At 40.4% G+C, this 18,930-nt stretch overlaps 2 protein-coding genes across 6 annotated transcripts in view; both read left to right on the top strand.

Moving 5' to 3' along the window:
* kiaa0825 (KIAA0825 ortholog) overlaps positions 1-12,518 on the top strand; it is a 127,001-nt gene extending 114,483 nt beyond the window's left edge. For all 3 annotated transcript variants that reach the window (XM_053481680.1, XM_053481679.1, XM_053481681.1), the window contains one exon: positions 12,139-12,518. In XM_053481680.1, coding sequence (XP_053337655.1) covers positions 12,139-12,256 — 118 coding nt within the window. In that variant the 3' untranslated portion in view covers positions 12,257-12,518. The remainder of the gene's footprint in view (positions 1-12,138) is intronic.
* Positions 12,519-14,512: 1,994 nt separating this feature from the next.
* The window catches only part of fam172a (family with sequence similarity 172 member A), a 173,877-nt gene continuing 169,459 nt past the window's right edge, over positions 14,513-18,930 (top strand). The window contains exons 1-3 of one of the 3 annotated variants that reach the window (XM_053480560.1): positions 14,513-14,600; positions 15,925-16,057; positions 16,150-16,251. In XM_053480560.1, coding sequence (XP_053336535.1) covers positions 15,961-16,057; positions 16,150-16,251 — 199 coding nt within the window. In that variant the 5' untranslated portion in view covers positions 14,513-14,600; positions 15,925-15,960. The other 2 variants (XM_053480561.1, XM_053480559.1) reach the window with 2 other exon arrangements.

The raw sequence follows: 18,930 nt of genomic DNA, 5'->3' as shown, positions 1-18,930 counted from the left end.
ATTCAGCCTATTCACATTAATCACCTCAACTTTCCCTTCCTTTTGGTACATGCCTTCTTTTATTTCAGGCTATGCCGAGCATGCCGGGGGCCTTGGGCTGCCTCCAAGTCAGCCGTGTCCCTGCGAGGGGATGAGAGTGAGAGTGAAGCCACAAGAATGAGGCTCCTTTTAGCTGGCAGTGTGCTGGAACTGGGGAAAGTTCACTGGTGTGTCGCACCTGCGCTGGCCCTCTAGAGGGATGGGGATAAGGATAGGGATGGGGCGGGGGGGATGGGGGGGGTAGTCTACTGAGTGACAGCCAGACCGACCAGTGATGAGTAAGGAACAAGAGCGCTATGATGTCATCTCTGCTGTAGAGACCCGGCTGTATAGGGCTGTTAATGGATTTGTTTGCTATATAGTAGACTCATCCATTAACACTTGCACGTATCACTTAGCCCCTCCACACACACACACACACACACACACACTCACATCGTTTTTGTAGCCAAATTTATGATCCTAATAGCCAAGTTCTCCAGGATGAGGTGTGAGGATTAACAGCCTCGCAGACTTTTATTACCTGTGTGGTGCTGGTAATTAGGTTCAACAGATTAGATGGGCGCTGGAAGTGTAAACGCAATGGATCTGGGCTCGGTAGATTTATGGCCATAGTAAGCCCTCTGAGGCTCCTCTTAATGCACTCATTTGATGGTGTCACATGTGCTTGACGTGTTTGTTACCACCACTCCAGCACTTTAATATGGGCTACTTTGAATGTAACTAATCACAATAGGTATTAGATGGCTGGAACTGGCCCCTTTCCCCCCTCCCCCCACCCTCCCCTTTCACTTCCTAGCTGTAATCTGGCAAGGCAGATTGATTTATTTATGGTGCGCAGCTCCCTATGGTCTTAGCGGTAATGTGTGTGATTATGCATGGTTATTTTCTGGACATTTCGCATCTTTGTGGTGTCTTTTTGAGGCAGCTGTGAAATCCACCGAGTTGCTTTGATTTAATTGATCACAAATGACAGCAATTAGGGATGGGAAAGAAAAAAAATAATCTTGGTTATTGAGCAAAGCATGTTATTTGTATGGGCAGTACATGTTGCAGGTGGACACCGTGGTGGTGCCTATAGATACATTCCGCAATTTTCCATAATTGGAAGAGTTGGGATAGGGACGTGTATGTGTGTAGTAATTAGTGGCGCACTCCTTAACAAGGCCCTGGCACCTCCTTATTCCTCACATCCAGCCGAGCACACACATACAGTACAGTATATCCATAGCGTGTGTGTGTAATTTTTCAGTTTCCACTGTGTGTCTGTATACAAGATCGCAACAAAGACCTTTAGTGTCAGGGTCAGCGTTTACCTTCCATGTTTTTCCGCCCTCATGAAGTTCTGAAAATCTGAGGACAGGCCAACAGACAGGACAGAGAGGCTATAACTTATTACGTGTTGATAGCCAGCGACAAGTCATGGGGGACTGTGTGAAAGTGTGTGTGTGTGTGTGTGTGTGTGTGTGTGTGTGGGTGTGTGTGTAAAACCCTTCACACCTCATTTAGCCCCAATGTAGCCACCTGGGTGGCGGCCCCTCAACCCAAGCAGCCACGGTACTTCCCTGCCTAGCTGACAGCGCCAAGCTCCAGTATACGGGCTCCAGCAACAGATTAATCAACGCAGACCGCCTGACAAATCACCCCGCTACCAGCATTGATCAGACAGAGACAGAGAGAGAAAGAGAGAGAGAGAGAGAGAGAGAGAGAGCGAGAGCACATGAGACTGCTTTTTTCCCTCAGAGAAAAAAAGGTGCAGCTTGTATTACAAATATTTCCTTCTTCTTCCAGGCTTCTATCAACAGATCATACCCTCGAATCACGCATTCCCCGTTACCAAGATATGACAGACATATCACATATCTCTACATATAACCTCATGCTTCATAACGCGCAGCATTAGGGCTGAATAAGCGCAGATGAGAGAAAACAATAGTGTTGTGTCTGGCTAATCCCATGCCTCAGGTGGCTACCTCATATCCCCTATTCAGAGTGAAGCAAATCAAATTAGAGCTGAAAATGGGTGAAATCAAAGACCTTAACACAAAAACATAGGGCCGCGTTTTTAAATTAGGCCCTGTGGCCATTCCTCTGCCTTTTTATTATCAGCTACAATGCAGGAAGTTTGCGTCGCGCATTCACGCAGCATAGCCAGATTAGTATTGCTGTGACATTTTGCAGGGCTCGGTACTGCCACTGTAACGCTTTCCTGAGGGGAACGATAGGCGAACAAGAGGCTCATGTTAATGCACTGTAGGCTTTATGCGATTGCCCTACCCACAGACAGTATGGAACGTGTCTAATTTAATGCGTAAATGAAAATCTTCTCACGTTGCTTAGCTAATGCTTTCGTTTTAAGCCTTTTGGGTCAGTGGTTTTAGCAAAAACTCTGATATTATATGGAGATAAAGGTTTTTTAGATTGAGGTACAGTATAAAGTCGTGTCTGATAGGGATATCCCAATCCACTTATTTAATATTTGATACAATACTGATATCAGATCTTTTTGTTTTGTCTGATACCGAATGTATTGCAGAAATGTCATCTTTGCAAATAGAACCTCTGAAATACATTGAACATAGACAGGTTCATCAAGTATTTTTTATAAGGTTACAATAAATTAAATGTAAAATCATTAAAACTGTTTATAGATTATAATATTGTATTTCTGGGAAAAGCTATCTGCCAGTACAATAAGAGCATTTAAACCATAAAATCGCTTGAAATGTCTAAAAATAGGTTTAATCGTTTTATAGTTGGATTTTTGTAATTTTATAGCTGTGTAGGTGTAACTTGTACAGTATATTTTGCTTAATAATAAGCACCCAAGTGACACTATGAGCTTTTGTTGTGCAAAATATCGCAGAGGTGATAGTGGGTGTGCTTTATGAATTTGTCTTTTTTGTCACTTTTATGGCATAAAATGTGTCAGTGGCTCCAAAAAGGCATCCAATCCATTAACAGTTGAGAAGGGCAGGATCAGATCAGTTTAATATTATAATAAAAGAAAATACTGTAATTGAATAAAATGCATTTAAGGAATGCATACAGAATAAAAAAAAACAAACATAAAAATATATATTTTTTAATTGTCCTGACTAGAACAAATCAAAAGAGGACAATAAATTTGATTATTTATTATATATTTATAATTATTTTATTATTTATTTTATTTTATGACTTTTTAATCCATCTTGAAAGCCCATTGCACAAGTGACCAGTAAAAAGCAAAATAAATCTCGAGTAAGATTTCAGAAGACAAAATTCTTTTTTTTTTTAAAGGACATTTTCTTACAAAGGAAACTAAATGACATTACAGATTCTAGCCCAGTCACAAGTCTACGTGTGTGTGCTGTCAGTCTGGGATCGTAAAGCCTCTCCATTGATGTTGCGTTAGGAAATCTAGCAAAGCAGATGCGAGCCAGTGTTCGCTTCTCATCCATTTCCCCAGCATGTGGAGCAACTACCTGTTTGGGTATGCACACACCATCTGGCTCATTCATCAGCACTCGCTGCGAAACCCAGAGTCAACACGTCCCGGAATTTCACACAGTTTGAGACCTTGTATCGAGCTTGTATTGAACTATTTTTAAACCACCAAGCTAAATGTGCAAATCTAATAATAATAAAAAAGTAGTTGTTTTCTTCAGAAGTTGTACCCTGAATTAGATTTAAAAAAAAAAAAGATTGCATGCTATTACAATGAAGGAATCATGGATGTTATTACATATGAGAGTACAGTTACAGTTATGTGTGTTAGATCTTCTAGAGCTGAAACACAAAAATCACCAAAAAATCTTCACTTGTCTAATATTCACTTGTCTTATATTCACTTGTTGTATAATTCTGCATACGATTTGGCCCTGACATTCAGACTAAAATGTTCTCTCTAACCAAATAAACTAATTGAGATGAACAACAAACCTTGAATGCTTCTTTCTTACTAACCAGTATTTGTTAGCTTAAATTTGTTAGCCCCCTTCCCAGCGCAAGTCAGGCTAACCCCCAGGTTATCAGTACAATCACGAAATAGCTTAATAACGGCTAATTAATACCCAGTTGGCTGCTGTTATGTACTAAATGCAATAACTTTAAATTACGCGTGACTTCTTGAAGTCCAAAGACCAGCCAAAGCTAAAGGGAGAAATAAAGAAAGAAGGATGAATGGTGGAGAACATCTAAGTGGTGGCCTCATTTTCTTACCAGTCCAATTAGACTGATTTGAGCCATGCCTCCTCTGTGAGGTTTTAGTAATTATGAGGCTACAGTGCTGGGATTCTGACCCCCTCAGGAACGATATTAAACCATGGTCATATATTCACTCATTACTAGCCTCTACCCCAGGGCTTTCACACATGAGCTCAGTGGCAGAGGTCAGCAATGCTTTAAGTCTTGTTAATTCAAGATCGGTTTAAGTGGATGTGTTAATCTCGCTTCTTTTATATAGTTATAGTAGCATGGTTGTTGTTTAAGGCTCTGGCAATTAACCCGTGTTATATTTAGAATATTCTAAGCTGCCGCGTATTAGACGACAGAATAACTCCACACTGAAAAAAACTACAAGGTACCATATATTCCATCACAAATGCACGGAGACGGTGTCGTATAATTATTAAATGATCCGATACTCCCCAGAAAAGGAATATTAATTTACTGTTAAGCCCTTTCATAAAAGGCACCTCATGCTCTTTCAGACTTAATCCATTCTAGACTGACATTTGTCTCTTAAAAAGCCTGACAATAGCAGCAAGGTGGAAAGCGAGTGTGAAGGTGTGCACATTTGCGCCTTATCTATTTCATGCCTCTGTTGTCTGATGTAGCCGCAGAACATTATCATTTCATTATAAGAACCAAAGGCATCTGTAGATTAGGGGCGAGTGTGACAATAAATTAGGCAACGTGTTTGAAAACACATGCCGCCGTAATTTGCTGGCATTTGATATTTAATGAGGTAACAGGCTTGATTTATTATCTCCAAACTCCCCCCCCCAAAAAAAAAATTTTTTTCATTAGCATGATGGGAAACGGTCTGCGTGAAATGCTCTCGACTGGCCAGCCTTCTGCCTATTAAACCGTCGCAGACGATCCAAAACTTGGAAGGACATGCAGACTGTAATCAACCAAAAACCTCTAGGTTCTTGGGGTACAAAGTACAAAGATGAGACTCTTCTCACTTATAGTCAGGAGACATAGCATAGCTGCCTCATACTGTATCTCGCTGGTCCCCAGTTCATATCAGAGCTTTTTTTCTCTGTTTTTGATGTACCTTTCATAACACATGCAAGTAAGTGGATTGGTCGTTCAATACTACACCTAGGTATAAATGCGTATTTGTGTAATGTGTATTCCAGCCTCATTCCCAGTGTTCCCAGCATAGACTTTGATTACTGGTTAGTGGTTACTGAAAATGAATGATGGATGGATGGATGGATGGATGATTGACTTGAGATGTTTTTTGAGTCTGTGCATCCTTATCAGACTGTGTTACTATGCAACGCTGTACCCTACTACTGGCAAGCCCATAATTAACTCAACAATTCTTGCTACCAACAGCGATGGTACACGACAAGGAGGTATAACCATAAATCTATAAATAAATATCGTAAATGATAACAGATTATATAAATCACCTTCAAATAGAAACAACATTTATTTAGGGAATAAAACCATCGAGAGTAGAAAAATGGTGCGCTGTTTCAATAGTTATGTCATTCTTGAAGAGTGGAGACAGCATGCTTTGATTGTTAATACCTCTCTTCGCTGATTTAGCTAGTATTTAAAACAGTTGTCATAAAAAAAACGTGCTGAAATTTTAATTTCCAGCTTGTCCCGGCTAGGCCTAAATTTCATATCATTGTTTTAGTGAGGGGTCCTAAGTTTACACCTAGGAAGCTTTGTCTTGTGTGTATGATTGCATGTACAGTATATGCTCATCATATGCTCATGCGTTTGATTTTGCCTCGTGCGCAGTGTTGTCAGGACGATTCACTTTGACCCTGAGTATAATAAACCACTTAATCATGACTATTATGCATCATTTGTTGTTGAAATTAATGTAGGCGTTACGTCTATTACCGTTTTCTTTCTTGCACTCACTCAACCGATGGACAAACCGCTAGAGACTTGAATCTGCTTCACGTCTGAGTCAGTATGGGTAAAATTTTGCGCCAAATGCATAAATGTGAACGTTAAGAGCGTTAAGAGCGATAAGAGCATAATTGCTTGACCTCTTACTTTAGCCAAGAGTGTGGAAGTGGATGGGAAGATCAATATTCTGGTAATTAGGTCACGCTAGCGATCACAATCAAACACTGGGACTATTGAGTAATCACATGGTTGCTGTTCGTGCACTGGTGAGATGGCAAGATCAAGAGGCGTTTCAAATGCTACTTAGATGACGCCTAATGTCTTTGGTGTCGAATGACCATGAAAGCAAATCAGCATTTGAGAATAACCGTCCGAGTCTCTCTGTATGTGTGTGTGTGTGTGTTTTTTTTTTTTAAATATCTATCATTTATGAAGAGAGGTGCTAAATAAATGATAGACACACATCTACGTGAAATCAGACCGAATCACTTTGTATACGCGACCGCATACACTCTCAGCTGGGAGCGGCAAGAAACAGCTTGTTGTGTGTGTACGGATACGTGTATACAGTACGTATGCACGAAAGTGCGTGTGTGTTTAGAAGTGCGAAGCTTTGTTTATTCATTTATAAGGCCGTGGCTCGTGGAGACTGTGTGCTGTACGGGCTGTTGTACGCTGTTGCATCGGTGCATTGTGAGGAGGCGGTGTGTGTCGGCACGGCGTCTTTGTGGTAAAATAAGGGCTGTCATAGTGTTCTCGGGGTGCAGCCGAGCCCTGTCAGGGAAGACGGATTGCTTCTGTGGAGCTGCTTGATCCCTGGGACCTGGAGCTCGCTGGAGCCATCAGCAGGTGTCTGCCACTGCTGCTTGTTATAGCGCGTATGTGTGTGTGTTTGAGAGAGAAATATAGTGAGCGGGTTTTTAAAGAAAGATGTAATATAGAGTTTTGTTGTCCTGTTAAGGCTCTCTAAACTGTTTTGCTAGTTCGACTAGTTAGCGTCTGTATCACTGATCACACATCGTCTGGGTGATAAAACAATACGCGGTTTGGCTTGAGAGACGGTTTTGCCAAGGGCTTGTCAGGCAGCTCAGTGGCTAAGAGGGCTAATGATTTAGCTGGAGCGTAAGGGTCCTGGGTAGCGGCTCAGGAGCTGCTATTTCTGTGAGAGGTGTCATCCACATGAGGAGAGTGCACTCTTGATGCGAGACAGAGCCAAGGGCAAACAGAGCACTGGTGCTGCTTTATTTGACAAACTCCAGTGGAGGTTAAGAACTGGGTGTGTTTAAATGAGCGCAGCAGTCGGAGTGTGAGCGCTGCGTGAGCAAAGTCACTTGGCCTCTTAGAAAGACAAAACAGACTTTGACCTGTCTGGTTTCGGAACCAGCATCGTTTGTTGCACGTAAATGGGTAAAGTGGGGAGATTCAGGTTGTTTTAAATAATAGTCCTGGACGAAACAGTAAAATCTAGCACTGGTATTTTTTTTTTTAAAGTTATGAAACTACATGTAGAATCCTGCAAAGTAATAATAAAAAAAAAAAAAAAAAAAAAAAAAAAATATATATATATATATATATATATATATAATAAATGTATAATAATAAGTAAATTTTAAAAACATTTTATGGAAGAATTTATTTATGTAATTATTTTTTTAGTGATTTATTTATTATTTACAATAAATTAAATGCATTTCCATCTCTTGAAATTATTGTATCTTCTTTGTATATATAATTCAGCTAAATATACAACAGGTAAGCACATGGATTAATATTTAATAATATTTAATTTGCACCCCCTCTGCCATTACAGTTGCAGAAATATGTGACGTTTTACATTTAAAAAGTTACACTTAGGACTATATTTAAAAATATGTACTGGTTGCCTGCAGACCTTACCCTGAAATCGTAGTTATTTCAACCTTCCCCTTAAAATTGTGCTATTTAGTCATTGACTTTCCCACTTCAGGTTCACACTGTAGGCTCCATTCATTTATGTTCAGAACATTCACATCCTGTTTTTCACATTCACATCCACCGGAGCACTTATCAGACAGCAAAGTCCTCAAACTTTTCAAAAACTCTTAGCGCTCACCTGAACCCCACTCTTGTCATTTTTCTACCTTCCCACCACACCATTAGCGCGGGCCTCAAAGACGCTCAGGCCGGTAGCGTTGCGTGTGAAACTGTGCTCTTTGGTGCAGAACGCTCTCTGATGTGCAGGAGCTCATCAGTGGTGGAAGGGATCTGGGCACGTGGTGCAAATATGAGATTCTCAGTTCAGTCTTTCAAAGGTGCTGCTGGAAGGGCTGTCTGGAGGTGCTTTGATCAGCCGCTCACCTCGTGTCTCGCGGTGGCCGGTGGAGGCGCTGCAGCAGCGTTTGTGCTGGCAGAGATCAGAGCGGAGAGGGAGGGAAGTGGCTGATGGGGAGATGATGGATGGAGTGAGACGAAGGAGAACGGCAGGAGACGAGGGCCAGTCGCTGATGTAGGATGCAAGCTCGCTGTGGGTGATCTGTTTTTTTTATGCTTCAGCTAATGTACAGAAAGTTGGTGTAGTTTGCAGTGTTGCTTCAGTTTGTTGCTGTTTTGTTTTCAGATTTAAAAAAAACAAAAAAGGTATCAGTTTCTTCAGACATAAAAGACATTAAAGCCACATTGTACACACAGTATGCGTTCGAGGATGTAGAATAGTTCTGACTAAAGTTGAGGCCAGTGGCTTTCTAAGACTTTCTTTATGTGACCTATTATTCTTGTCCTGGCTGCATTACATTACTTGGCAACTCCAAAGGGCAAAACCTAGGAGCATGAAATGAACTAGCGTCATCTCATCCCAGGGCAAAAGGCAGAACTTACAGAGCCCCAGACTGATCCTTCTCCCAGTAGACGAATCCGTCCTGCCTGTGGCACGCTATGGAAAGCCCTGACCTTTTCACAAAGTTTAGCACTTTAAATATTTAGCTTTGCGTTATGATGGATCCTTGAAGTGCTAAGCATGTGTGAAGCCTCTGATTAGCGGAACTTGTCAGGCTCCCTTTTTTGTGGCGCGGCACTGAGAGCAGCATCGCTCTTTGTTTGACATGCACACTTTTAAACAAACACGGGTACCTGATGGCGACTGGGTGCTGGCACGGGCTCGCTGGGAAAGACTGAGCGCTGAGGAAAACCACTCGGCCGGGGTTGACAGTTACTCTAATGGCCCCGATAGCTCCCCTCTCGGCCCTTATTGGGGGCTGAGCCTCTTTTTGTTTTTTTGCACTGGAGCAAGGTTTGATGTGATGGGAACATGGTGTAGGTCCGCTGGGTTCGATTTGCAAGCTCGACCTCAGATCCTGCAAGGAAGATAGATGGCTTCGAGCTCGGCCGACTTTCAGGGCGCACTGGCCGACTTTCAAATCGAACCTTTCATTGCGGAATGCGGCAGGACATCTGTGTTGATAATACATGTGTTGATATTACGTGTAGGCCTGGCTGGGCCTGTTTGACTCTTCTGCTATGCGCTGTATACATTCTGCTTAGCGAAAGCGCACGGCGCATTGCAAACATTGGTCAACCCGCGAGGTTCGCGCTCTGGATGGTGTCACGCGTGCGCGATTCTGGCGGATGGTGTAAATTCAGTAAATATATGAGTCCTAATGCATGTAGCCTGCTCTGCATGCAGAGAAAGAGCAGAGTCAGCAAGAATGGTATTAATGCATGACAAATGAGCATGGCGATAAGAATGAAAGGGCACATCAGAGCTGCCTTATTAAGACAGAAACGCTGGTGGAATTGCTGAGTGTTCCTCGACAACCCAAAATCCATCTCATCCTCCCTGCCGAAGCCCGGTGACTTCGTACCGCAATACCAGACTGAAGATTTTACACTTGTTAATATTGTTGTTACGGTAAATTTGGATCCCTCATGTAGACCCCGACTCCACACGGATAAAGTAAATGAGTCATTTGAAAGTGTACACACATGATATTAAATCGTACAGACACGGTTTTTAGTAAAGTGTTTACTGCTGGTGTCCTGTTGGAAGCCTCTCTTCCCTCAATTTCAAATTTGCACTTAACACCATCCTGTTGCTGGCCTTCTCATTTATCAAGTGCGTTTGTCCCACTGACAAGCTTCACACCGCCGCCGGAATATCAATATCAAGACGGCGCGGCGCGAGCGGCACGAGTAACCTTCAGCTAAATGTCATTCTGCTTAATCCTATTTGAAAATTAAACATTGAAAAAAAAAAAAAAAAAAAAAGCTTCAGCGTTTCCTCTTCCTCCATCCACGCAGTCACCGGGTCGGCCTCGGCACGTCTCTGACATTTGTAAATATTGTGTTCTGCTCGTGTTCTCCATTATTTGTTATTTGTTTCTTGCTCGGGGGTAATGACTGACCGGAAATGACTGACTGGAGCCGTGTGTCTATTTGGTGTGTGGTTTGTGTGACTGAGGAGTGGGAAGTGTGTACTCCGCAGTGTGTCTCTGCATGTTTGTGAGCCACTGAGGCAGCACTCGGATGCCTCGCTATAGGAAACCGAGTGGGTGAGAAAGAAAAACACACACATCGTGGCGAGCTGTTGCTGTCAGGTTCAGGCCCAGTGGCTCTGCTAAGGGGCCTGTGACAGGGAGAAAGAGACACAGCTTCGAGAGCAGACAGGCGAGAGAGGCCCCCATGCATCAAACACACATATTTACATAAACAAATCCTCCCCATATAGCCTGTAATTACCGCACTGACAGCGCCGGCCACGCAAGAAAAAAGAGCTTGTCTGATCGAGACAGATACACAATGACCGAGGCAGAAGCTCCATCAGAGCGCACCTACACTGCGGGCTTCTTTGTATGCATGAACCGCATCGGATGATAGGCCGTCTCTTCTTCTCCAATATATGGAGTCCATACATCGTCCTATGAAGGAATTCCTCCCCGCTGGATAGGGAGACATAAAAAGACACACACGGAGGTTAGAGAATGCAATTGTCGTGCCATAAAATAGAGTTGTTTATAGTGGAAATGACAACACAGTTAATACATACAGTTCCTGTGCCTTCAAAGCACAGGGCAGTGTCCTTATCATGCCTGCTCAATGAAAAGGTCCTAGATTATAATCAGGGATTATCCCTGACTTTTTCACTCCGTTAAAGCATGTACAAGGAATATGTCCAACCGTCTTCTTCACTGGTCCGTGCTGTTTTTTATTTGCAGAATGAACTAGATGGAGAGCATACAGTATGTCATGACCATACAGTGTCTTTGGACTCGTCCAAGTACCTTTTCTTGCTTGGACATTTAAAAATAAATAGTCGCTATCGTGTCGTCCTTTCTTGAGGATATAATGCTCCATGCTACCAGAAGTGGACAGAAATACAGAGAAATAGAAGACAATTAAGAGGAGATGAAGTTAGAACACTTAAAAGACGTGAGAACTCGAAAATGCGCACTCTGTGTGTGGAAAGCTGACATCGAGTATTTAAGTGAAACTGAAACCGCTAGAGGACGAGGCTAAAGATGCTGTCCACTGAGGATTATGTATTGTTTATAATATTTCTTATGAAAAATAATATTTGTAGTGAAAAAAGGTTGTATATGCAGCAAAAACACAACACTTTTTCTCCTTGACTTGATTTTACTTTCTGTTTAACTCACTACAGAATCACAGTCAAAACAGGAGTTTTATTCCAACTCAACCAACATATTATTGATAATAACTTGCATATTTAAATAACCACTAACACACCTGCAGGCTGATTTTTCCTTTGCAACAAAACTGTGGGAGTTGGATTTATAGCTTTTTGCAAAATCACGCAAAATTCACACTGACAATTTTGACTTTTTTTTTCCGTTTGTGCTTTTTAACACTCATGTGACTTAAAGAAAACATGCACAAATATTTTCTACCAGTTTGCAATGCTTCTGGCTTAAAAAGAAGGGAAAAAAAAGTTTTTCTCAAAACTGCACAAATGGAGTTATCTCATTTTGTTATCAAAATGTTCATTTATAGGATGTGTGTTTGTGGGTGTGTGTGTTGCAGGTGGGAGATGCAGGATGATGCTCCACTTGAAGATGAAGAGAAAATTTTAGTAAATCATTTGAAGAAAACGTATTTAAATAGAGCTTCATGTTCCAAGGTCTCTGAAGGACCTGACTGATGTACGTGTGGATTTTGAGGCGCTGTATTTGACTTTAAACCAGTATCTTAATGTACAGTGAATTGTGTTTTTGAATAGATTTGTTGTTTAGTATTGTTTTCTATATTAGGATGCACATCAATCAGGCATCAATGTAAGTAGTGGTTTAAGGAATTGCTGTTGAACAGTTTCACACTTTTCAACCAAAAACACACCCCAGAGCGTCAGTATTAACTTACCCTTTTCTCTTCTTTGTACTTTTTTGTATATTTCTGTTTAAGCATCTTTTTCCATAATAAAAGTTGTATGAATGATTGTAATGCTTTTGTGATTTTTTTATTATTGTTTTTACCATGGTGACCTCAGGTTCATCTCTGTGTTTCATTCTCACTTCGTTCATGTGGATTTCCTTCAGGTCCTTTGGTTTCTTTTTTACCTCTCAAAAACATGAAGTGAGTGAACTGGCTATGCTAAATTGCTTCTAGGTGTAAATGTGAATGTTTGTGCACGGATGACTTGTTTTCAACCTTCCTAGGTTCTCACGCACCATCTCATCGCTACACTCTCTCCAACAACTTCCTGTAGCTGCCTGCATCAGATTTAAAACACTGATGCTTGCTTATGATAGGAGAAACAGACCAGCACCCGTTTATCTTAAAGCACTTATCACACCCTGCACCGTCCGATCGTCTAGCAACTGCTCAACTGATCTCATTGTCTCTCAGGGTTGAAGGAAGGCATGCATCAAAGATCCCCGTCTGTTCTTTTTTTGGATATCTAAACAGCTGAGTCACTGGATCTCTCTATTTCGCACATAATTAAAAAAGAAAAGGTCTTGTGTTGTCTGTGTGTTTTTCTTACTATATCACCTCCCCTTGATAAGGGCTTCTTTTAAATGCCATAAATGCAAATGCATTGTACCCTGTTATGGACTGGAATACATCCCAGGTGTGTTCCTACCTCAGATCTAGTGTTTATGAAAACCACCATAACTCTGACCAGGATGAAACATTTGATAAAGTTTCATTCATTCCTTAATTTCGCATATCGCTTATTCTGCTTATCAGAGCACAGGGATGAGGATCCCTTGGATAGAGTGCAAACCCATCACAGACACACACACATACACACACTTACAGACCCAGTCACACACTAAAGGGAATTTGAAAAAAACAACAACAAGCCAATAACTCTTTGGACTGTGGGGGATTTCAGAGACTTGGAGGGTGTGGTAGACTTGGGGCACCTGGACAAGGGCGCCTAGCCGTCGCAGGGCACACATAAACACACACTCATGCTCATTTACACACTGGGAATTTTCATTCACACATTGGGAATTGACAGTTAGCCTAATCTGCATACCTTTGGACTGTGAGAGGAAACCGCAGTACATGGGAGGAATCTACCAAGCACGGAGAACATGCAATCTATATATATATATATATATATATATACTGTATATATATATATATATATATATATATATATATATACTGTATATATATATATATATATATATATATATATATATATACAGTATATTATATATTATAATATATTTTTTTTAAGTTTTATTATATATACCTGTATATACGGCCTGTACAGAGTCCTGTCGGATACCGCGGGCCAGGGCTTCTCATCCAACATCATTGTCTGACCTCACAAATGCGCAAGAATGGTGAGAAAAAATTCCATAAACACACTCCTAAAGCATGTGGAAAGCCTTCCCAGAGGAGTTAAAGCTGTTATAGCTGTGCACCATTATCATTATAATAAACCCTATGGATTAAAAACTGGATGTTCTTCAAGTTCATATGTATGTGAAGGCAGGCGAGGAAATACTTTTGGCAATATATACTATGTTATATTTTATGTTATATTACATATGTATTCACACATGGTTTATTGTTTATTTTATTACTGGGTAATATATAATTGTAAAATATACAAAAATACATGTGTGTACTTTTGTATTTTTTTTACTGTGTGTGTTTAGTGTGTATACAGTATGTAAAATAAATTATTACATTTATTTTAAAACAATATTAAAGTAGTAGACAAAAATATTGTTGCTATATTACAATATAATTAGTAAATATACATTTAATTTAAATACATTTAATTTTGGTACATTTTTACAGTTAAAGTGTAAGCATAGGTGCTTTTTTTACTAATAAAAATGGTATACTTTTTAAAAAATATATATAATATAATCTATGGATAAACGGACGATATGTCGTTTTAAATCCCACCAACCCGGCTGAACGCGAGCTTCCGCTTTCGTCACGCGTGAAGGCGTTACTTCCGGTTTGGCATAAGACGGAAGCAGAGGATGTGTAAAAGCTCAGCACTGGTTGTTGACATGGTACGTGAACGAAAACAAAACCTGCATGTTTAAACAAAACCCTCCAGTCCCACTGTTTAGCTTCTTTATGCAGCCGTCTCTCCGACTCGCTGTGCTTTCTGCAGAAGATTACCTGCTTTATTGTACCAGAGGAAATACAGTTTGACAGAAATGACACGATTAAACATGTAGAGTGTGAGCTGCTCGGAGTGTTGCGTGTGTGTGTGAGAGAGAGTGAGTCAGGTTAGCCGCTGCGCTAACTAGCTGCTGAAGTCACCTGTGTTCTTAGCATTAAGTCTTCTTAGCAGTGTTTAGGAGACGCGTGTAAACGAGCAAGAGGACACAGGCTGTAGGAGAGACAGGGACACATGCTGTCTTGTGTATCAGTGAGAAAGACAGGCTATAGCTTCACACAGGCTTTGTTAGCAGTGTTTTGCTAACTCGCTAACTACCAGAGTTTGTGCAGCAGTAGAGAGAAAGCACTTGGGTTTATTTCTGCATCGATTTCAAGTTGTTTTGCGCATGCGCTGCTCTAACCGTTCATTCAGCCATGCACTGTAAACCCAGTACCCTATTCAGAAGGGATTAGGTTTCCTGACCTGTGTGTGCAAGTGTTATGTAATGCTGCAAGCCCTGTGATTGCTGTATAACACAAGAGGTGGGAATGTTTTTATGGTGTACCTCTAGGGCGTCATGCTAAATCTTCCCTGTGTACCTCATACAGGTCGTTTTACTATAGATCTTTATTTAATTTAATTGTATGTGTTGCACTTCATCATGTCCAGGTCACATGACCATGACATTAACCTGTACTAGGAACTCTGTACCTGTACTGTAGCTTACTCCCTCAGGAGGTGTCGCTTCTCTCGCAAGTCCTTCTAAAATGTTGTTTTTATTATTTTAAACGCAGACAGCGCTTGCCTTCGTTTTTAATCGATAAAATGGATCGCTTCCCAGAGTAAAAGGCGAAACCTCTTTTCCTGAACAGAATCTTTACCGATGTGTTGATTCTGATGAATATATTTAAAGCTTGGGGTATTTCTGCATGTTCTCTTCGAGTAGCTAAAAGATCCCGTAATCTTCCAGATTCAAGAACACACAAGCTGTCAAAGATCCTTGACATGATTGATTCAGACCAGGCTGAAATTCCGTCTTTAAGATACACCTGTAATAAATAGATCATCCCACCTTCGATTGTAAAACCAATCCGGTCAGAATAGGGCTCAAGCCCTTGGGCTGTTGTGCGTTTAAAGTAAATCATTCATGCCTCATGACTGCGGCTTCGATTTCAATCAGACTTTTAGCAACGGATTTGTAAAACTTTTTTGTTCTTGCCTGTTTGCAGGCTACGCCACTGTGAGCTGCTTGAAGTGGAAGGTCCATGCTTGCCAAAACTGACTTTTTTATATTGTGTTTGGCGTGGATAACTATGGCCCAGCTTTTGGCACAAGACGAAAAGAAAAATGCTGCACTCAAAGGTGAATTGTGATCATGCTACGTGTATATGCTGTATTTAGGATCAATATGGACACTATTTTACTGAAGGATTTTTTATTTTTTTTCTGCTCAGATCAATTGTCCAGGATTGACTTGGACGGGGTGATGAAGAAAGATGAACCTCCACTTATCTTCCCCAAAACTTTGGAGGAGTTTGAATATGCTTTTAATGAGCGTAAGTCCTATTTATACTGCTTCATCATAGTGCTAAACAATACAATGCATAAAGATAAAAAAAATTATTTAGCTGGAAAAGACTGCAATTTATTACGGGTAATATCACGTAATCAAGAATTTATTTATTGTGGCCTATAGTTAACTTTTTTAGTTATTACATACATACTGGCAAACTTTCTCTTAATGAGTTCATTACTGACTTTCTTTGATGATAAATACATTTGAATACTAAATGATACTAATAGTTTATACTATTGCTTTGATCAAATCGTGCAGCCGTAATGTATCATGAACATCACTAAAGTCTACAATGATTTATCTGTAGCAAACAAGCACCATTCTGACCTTGGATAAAATGCAGCACGATAAGGAAAAACTTGTTAATATTATGTGTGCGTAAACAGTGCTGCAAAAAAGTATTTTGCCCCTTTCAGATTTTTTAAAAATTTATTTCCAGGTCTGTCAATATAAACGTGTTGACCCATGTGATTAATCTTGAAATAATTTTTTTTTTTTTAACACAAACTGATCATACCCATTTTTTCTCCCTATAATCACAGTGCAGTTAACCGGCTGTGTGTGCTGGCACATTTAGCATGGATCATAAGATGACTGAGGGAAAATCACCAGGTGTGACAGACAGTTTTATTAAAAAAAGCTTTTAGATGGACGTTTACATAAAACTAAAGATATGCTTAAACTACCTTTAAGGGAAACAATTTTAGCAAAAATACATTATATGTTAGGTGTGGGATTGGTGGATCAGGTGGCTAAGGCTCTACGTTGTCCTGGGTTCCACCATCGGTGGGTTGCGACACCCAACACTGCATACGGCATGCAGCGCCGTTCCCATTCGAGAGAGATTAATTCAACATTTGTTATATGTTCATGTTTGAAATATTATAAACCTGCATAATCTGTTTCCTTTAACCAGTTTGTCATGCATTTCTTTATTCCGACATTGCATGTTTATAATACAGGTAAATCATTAAAAATCAAGTATTTTTAAATTGTGATTAATATTGATTAATCACAGACTATGACTGATTAACTTGATTAAAAATAAACTTTTTTTGCATATTTGTCCCTCTCAAAATATTTAAATAATTAAATAAATTTAAATACTGAACGTGTTTATGGACAATTCCAAAGTCTTAAACCAGATGAGCCGTCAATCTCTCATTAATACAGCTACACTGATACACACATGGAGACAAACGCCTTAGTCATGTGGCGCTCGGTAACAGCACTTCATGACACTTTATTCTAATTCATTAACTGTTTTACAAACATAAATAACAAATTAGACTTTATATTTAGAATAAAGGATGATAATTAGGCGGCACTTCAATAGCGCTGGACCAAACAGGTTTAGTTTATTACATAGAGAAGGACGATGATTCGAGAGTAGGAATAGGACGAATAGCTAAGTACAGTTAGTCTCAGAGCATTTTAAATACAGTTTCTCTGTATTTTCTTAGTCTCTGGTTGGTCAGAAGGTCCAGATGAACTTTCCATAACATCAGGTATGAAAACAGTGTCAGCTATATCAAGGTTATCTTTACTGTTATTATAGTAACTACCTGGACACAAGTTTTAGTCACAAACCTCCCCAAGAAATTAATAAATTAATTAATTTAAAAAATCCGATGTTTAATGTGAACAATAATTGAGCCTCTGCATGATCTCATCCACTTGCCACATGACTGGCTGATTGGATAATTTTAGGAATGTGCAGGTTTTCCTAATAAAGTGGACGATGAAGTTTGTCCCCCCCCCTAACGAAGGTGTCTCTTGTGTCCGTGCTATAGCTTTTATAAACTATAACACGATTTATAAACTAACACCAATGTTTTTCTGATCGTATTAACGTTGTACAAGAGAAATTAAGCACTTTTTTGCCGCATAAGCAGGTAAGTTTTGTTTGTACAACTTCGCGAACATCAAGTGTGCAGGATGGGCAGTGTGTGCACACAAAGCATCACCTGTGACTTATAAAAGGTGATCCACCGTACTTGCTCAGTAAGGTCTCCAGACATAAAGCGATTGACGTCCACCATGCCAGCAGCAGCACCTTGTTTTTACTTTGTCAGTAGCTTGCCTGGTGTTGGTCAGATCGTGCCATGTTACTTTGCATCCAACTAACACGCATATACGTACGGCTGAATCTGTGTTATACCGGTTCTTTTGTTGGGATTATTAGGAACAGCGGGTGAGACACTGGGAAAAGTAGCAGAGAGTGTAGCTGAACTGCACACCCAGTCAGCGCAAGAGTGACAGGAACTAGCTGAACACACTGCTGGGATGCTCTCCTGTAAAGACTGGCACTGTTATTAAGTCGAAGGCAGGTGGAACTAAGTAGAAATGACACATGCGGCATTTTTTTTTTTTTTTTTTTAATCCTTTTCCTGGAGAGTTTATTAATTCTCACTGATGATAACTTATGCTTGTTTTTTTTATTGCACACCAACGTGAGCGGAAGACAGCAGGGAGAAACGCTGTATTAAAAAAGAGGCAAAAGTTTCTAGTCGACTCCAGAGAGATGAGAGCGAGTAAACGTCCTCATTGGCCATTGACGGCAGCGGCTTGGCTCTGATAGCGCTGTCTGTTTGAGAGTCTCCTGAGTCACTGGCAGCTGAATGGACAAGTTGTGCATGCCATGGGCTGTCAGTGGCTT

Source organism: Clarias gariepinus, chromosome 21, assembly GCF_024256425.1.
Source record: "Clarias gariepinus isolate MV-2021 ecotype Netherlands chromosome 21, CGAR_prim_01v2, whole genome shotgun sequence".
NCBI classification, from domain to species: domain Eukaryota; kingdom Metazoa; phylum Chordata; class Actinopteri; order Siluriformes; family Clariidae; genus Clarias; species Clarias gariepinus.
Note: the sequence above shows the minus strand (reverse complement) of the source record. Positions and strands in the feature narration are given on the sequence as shown.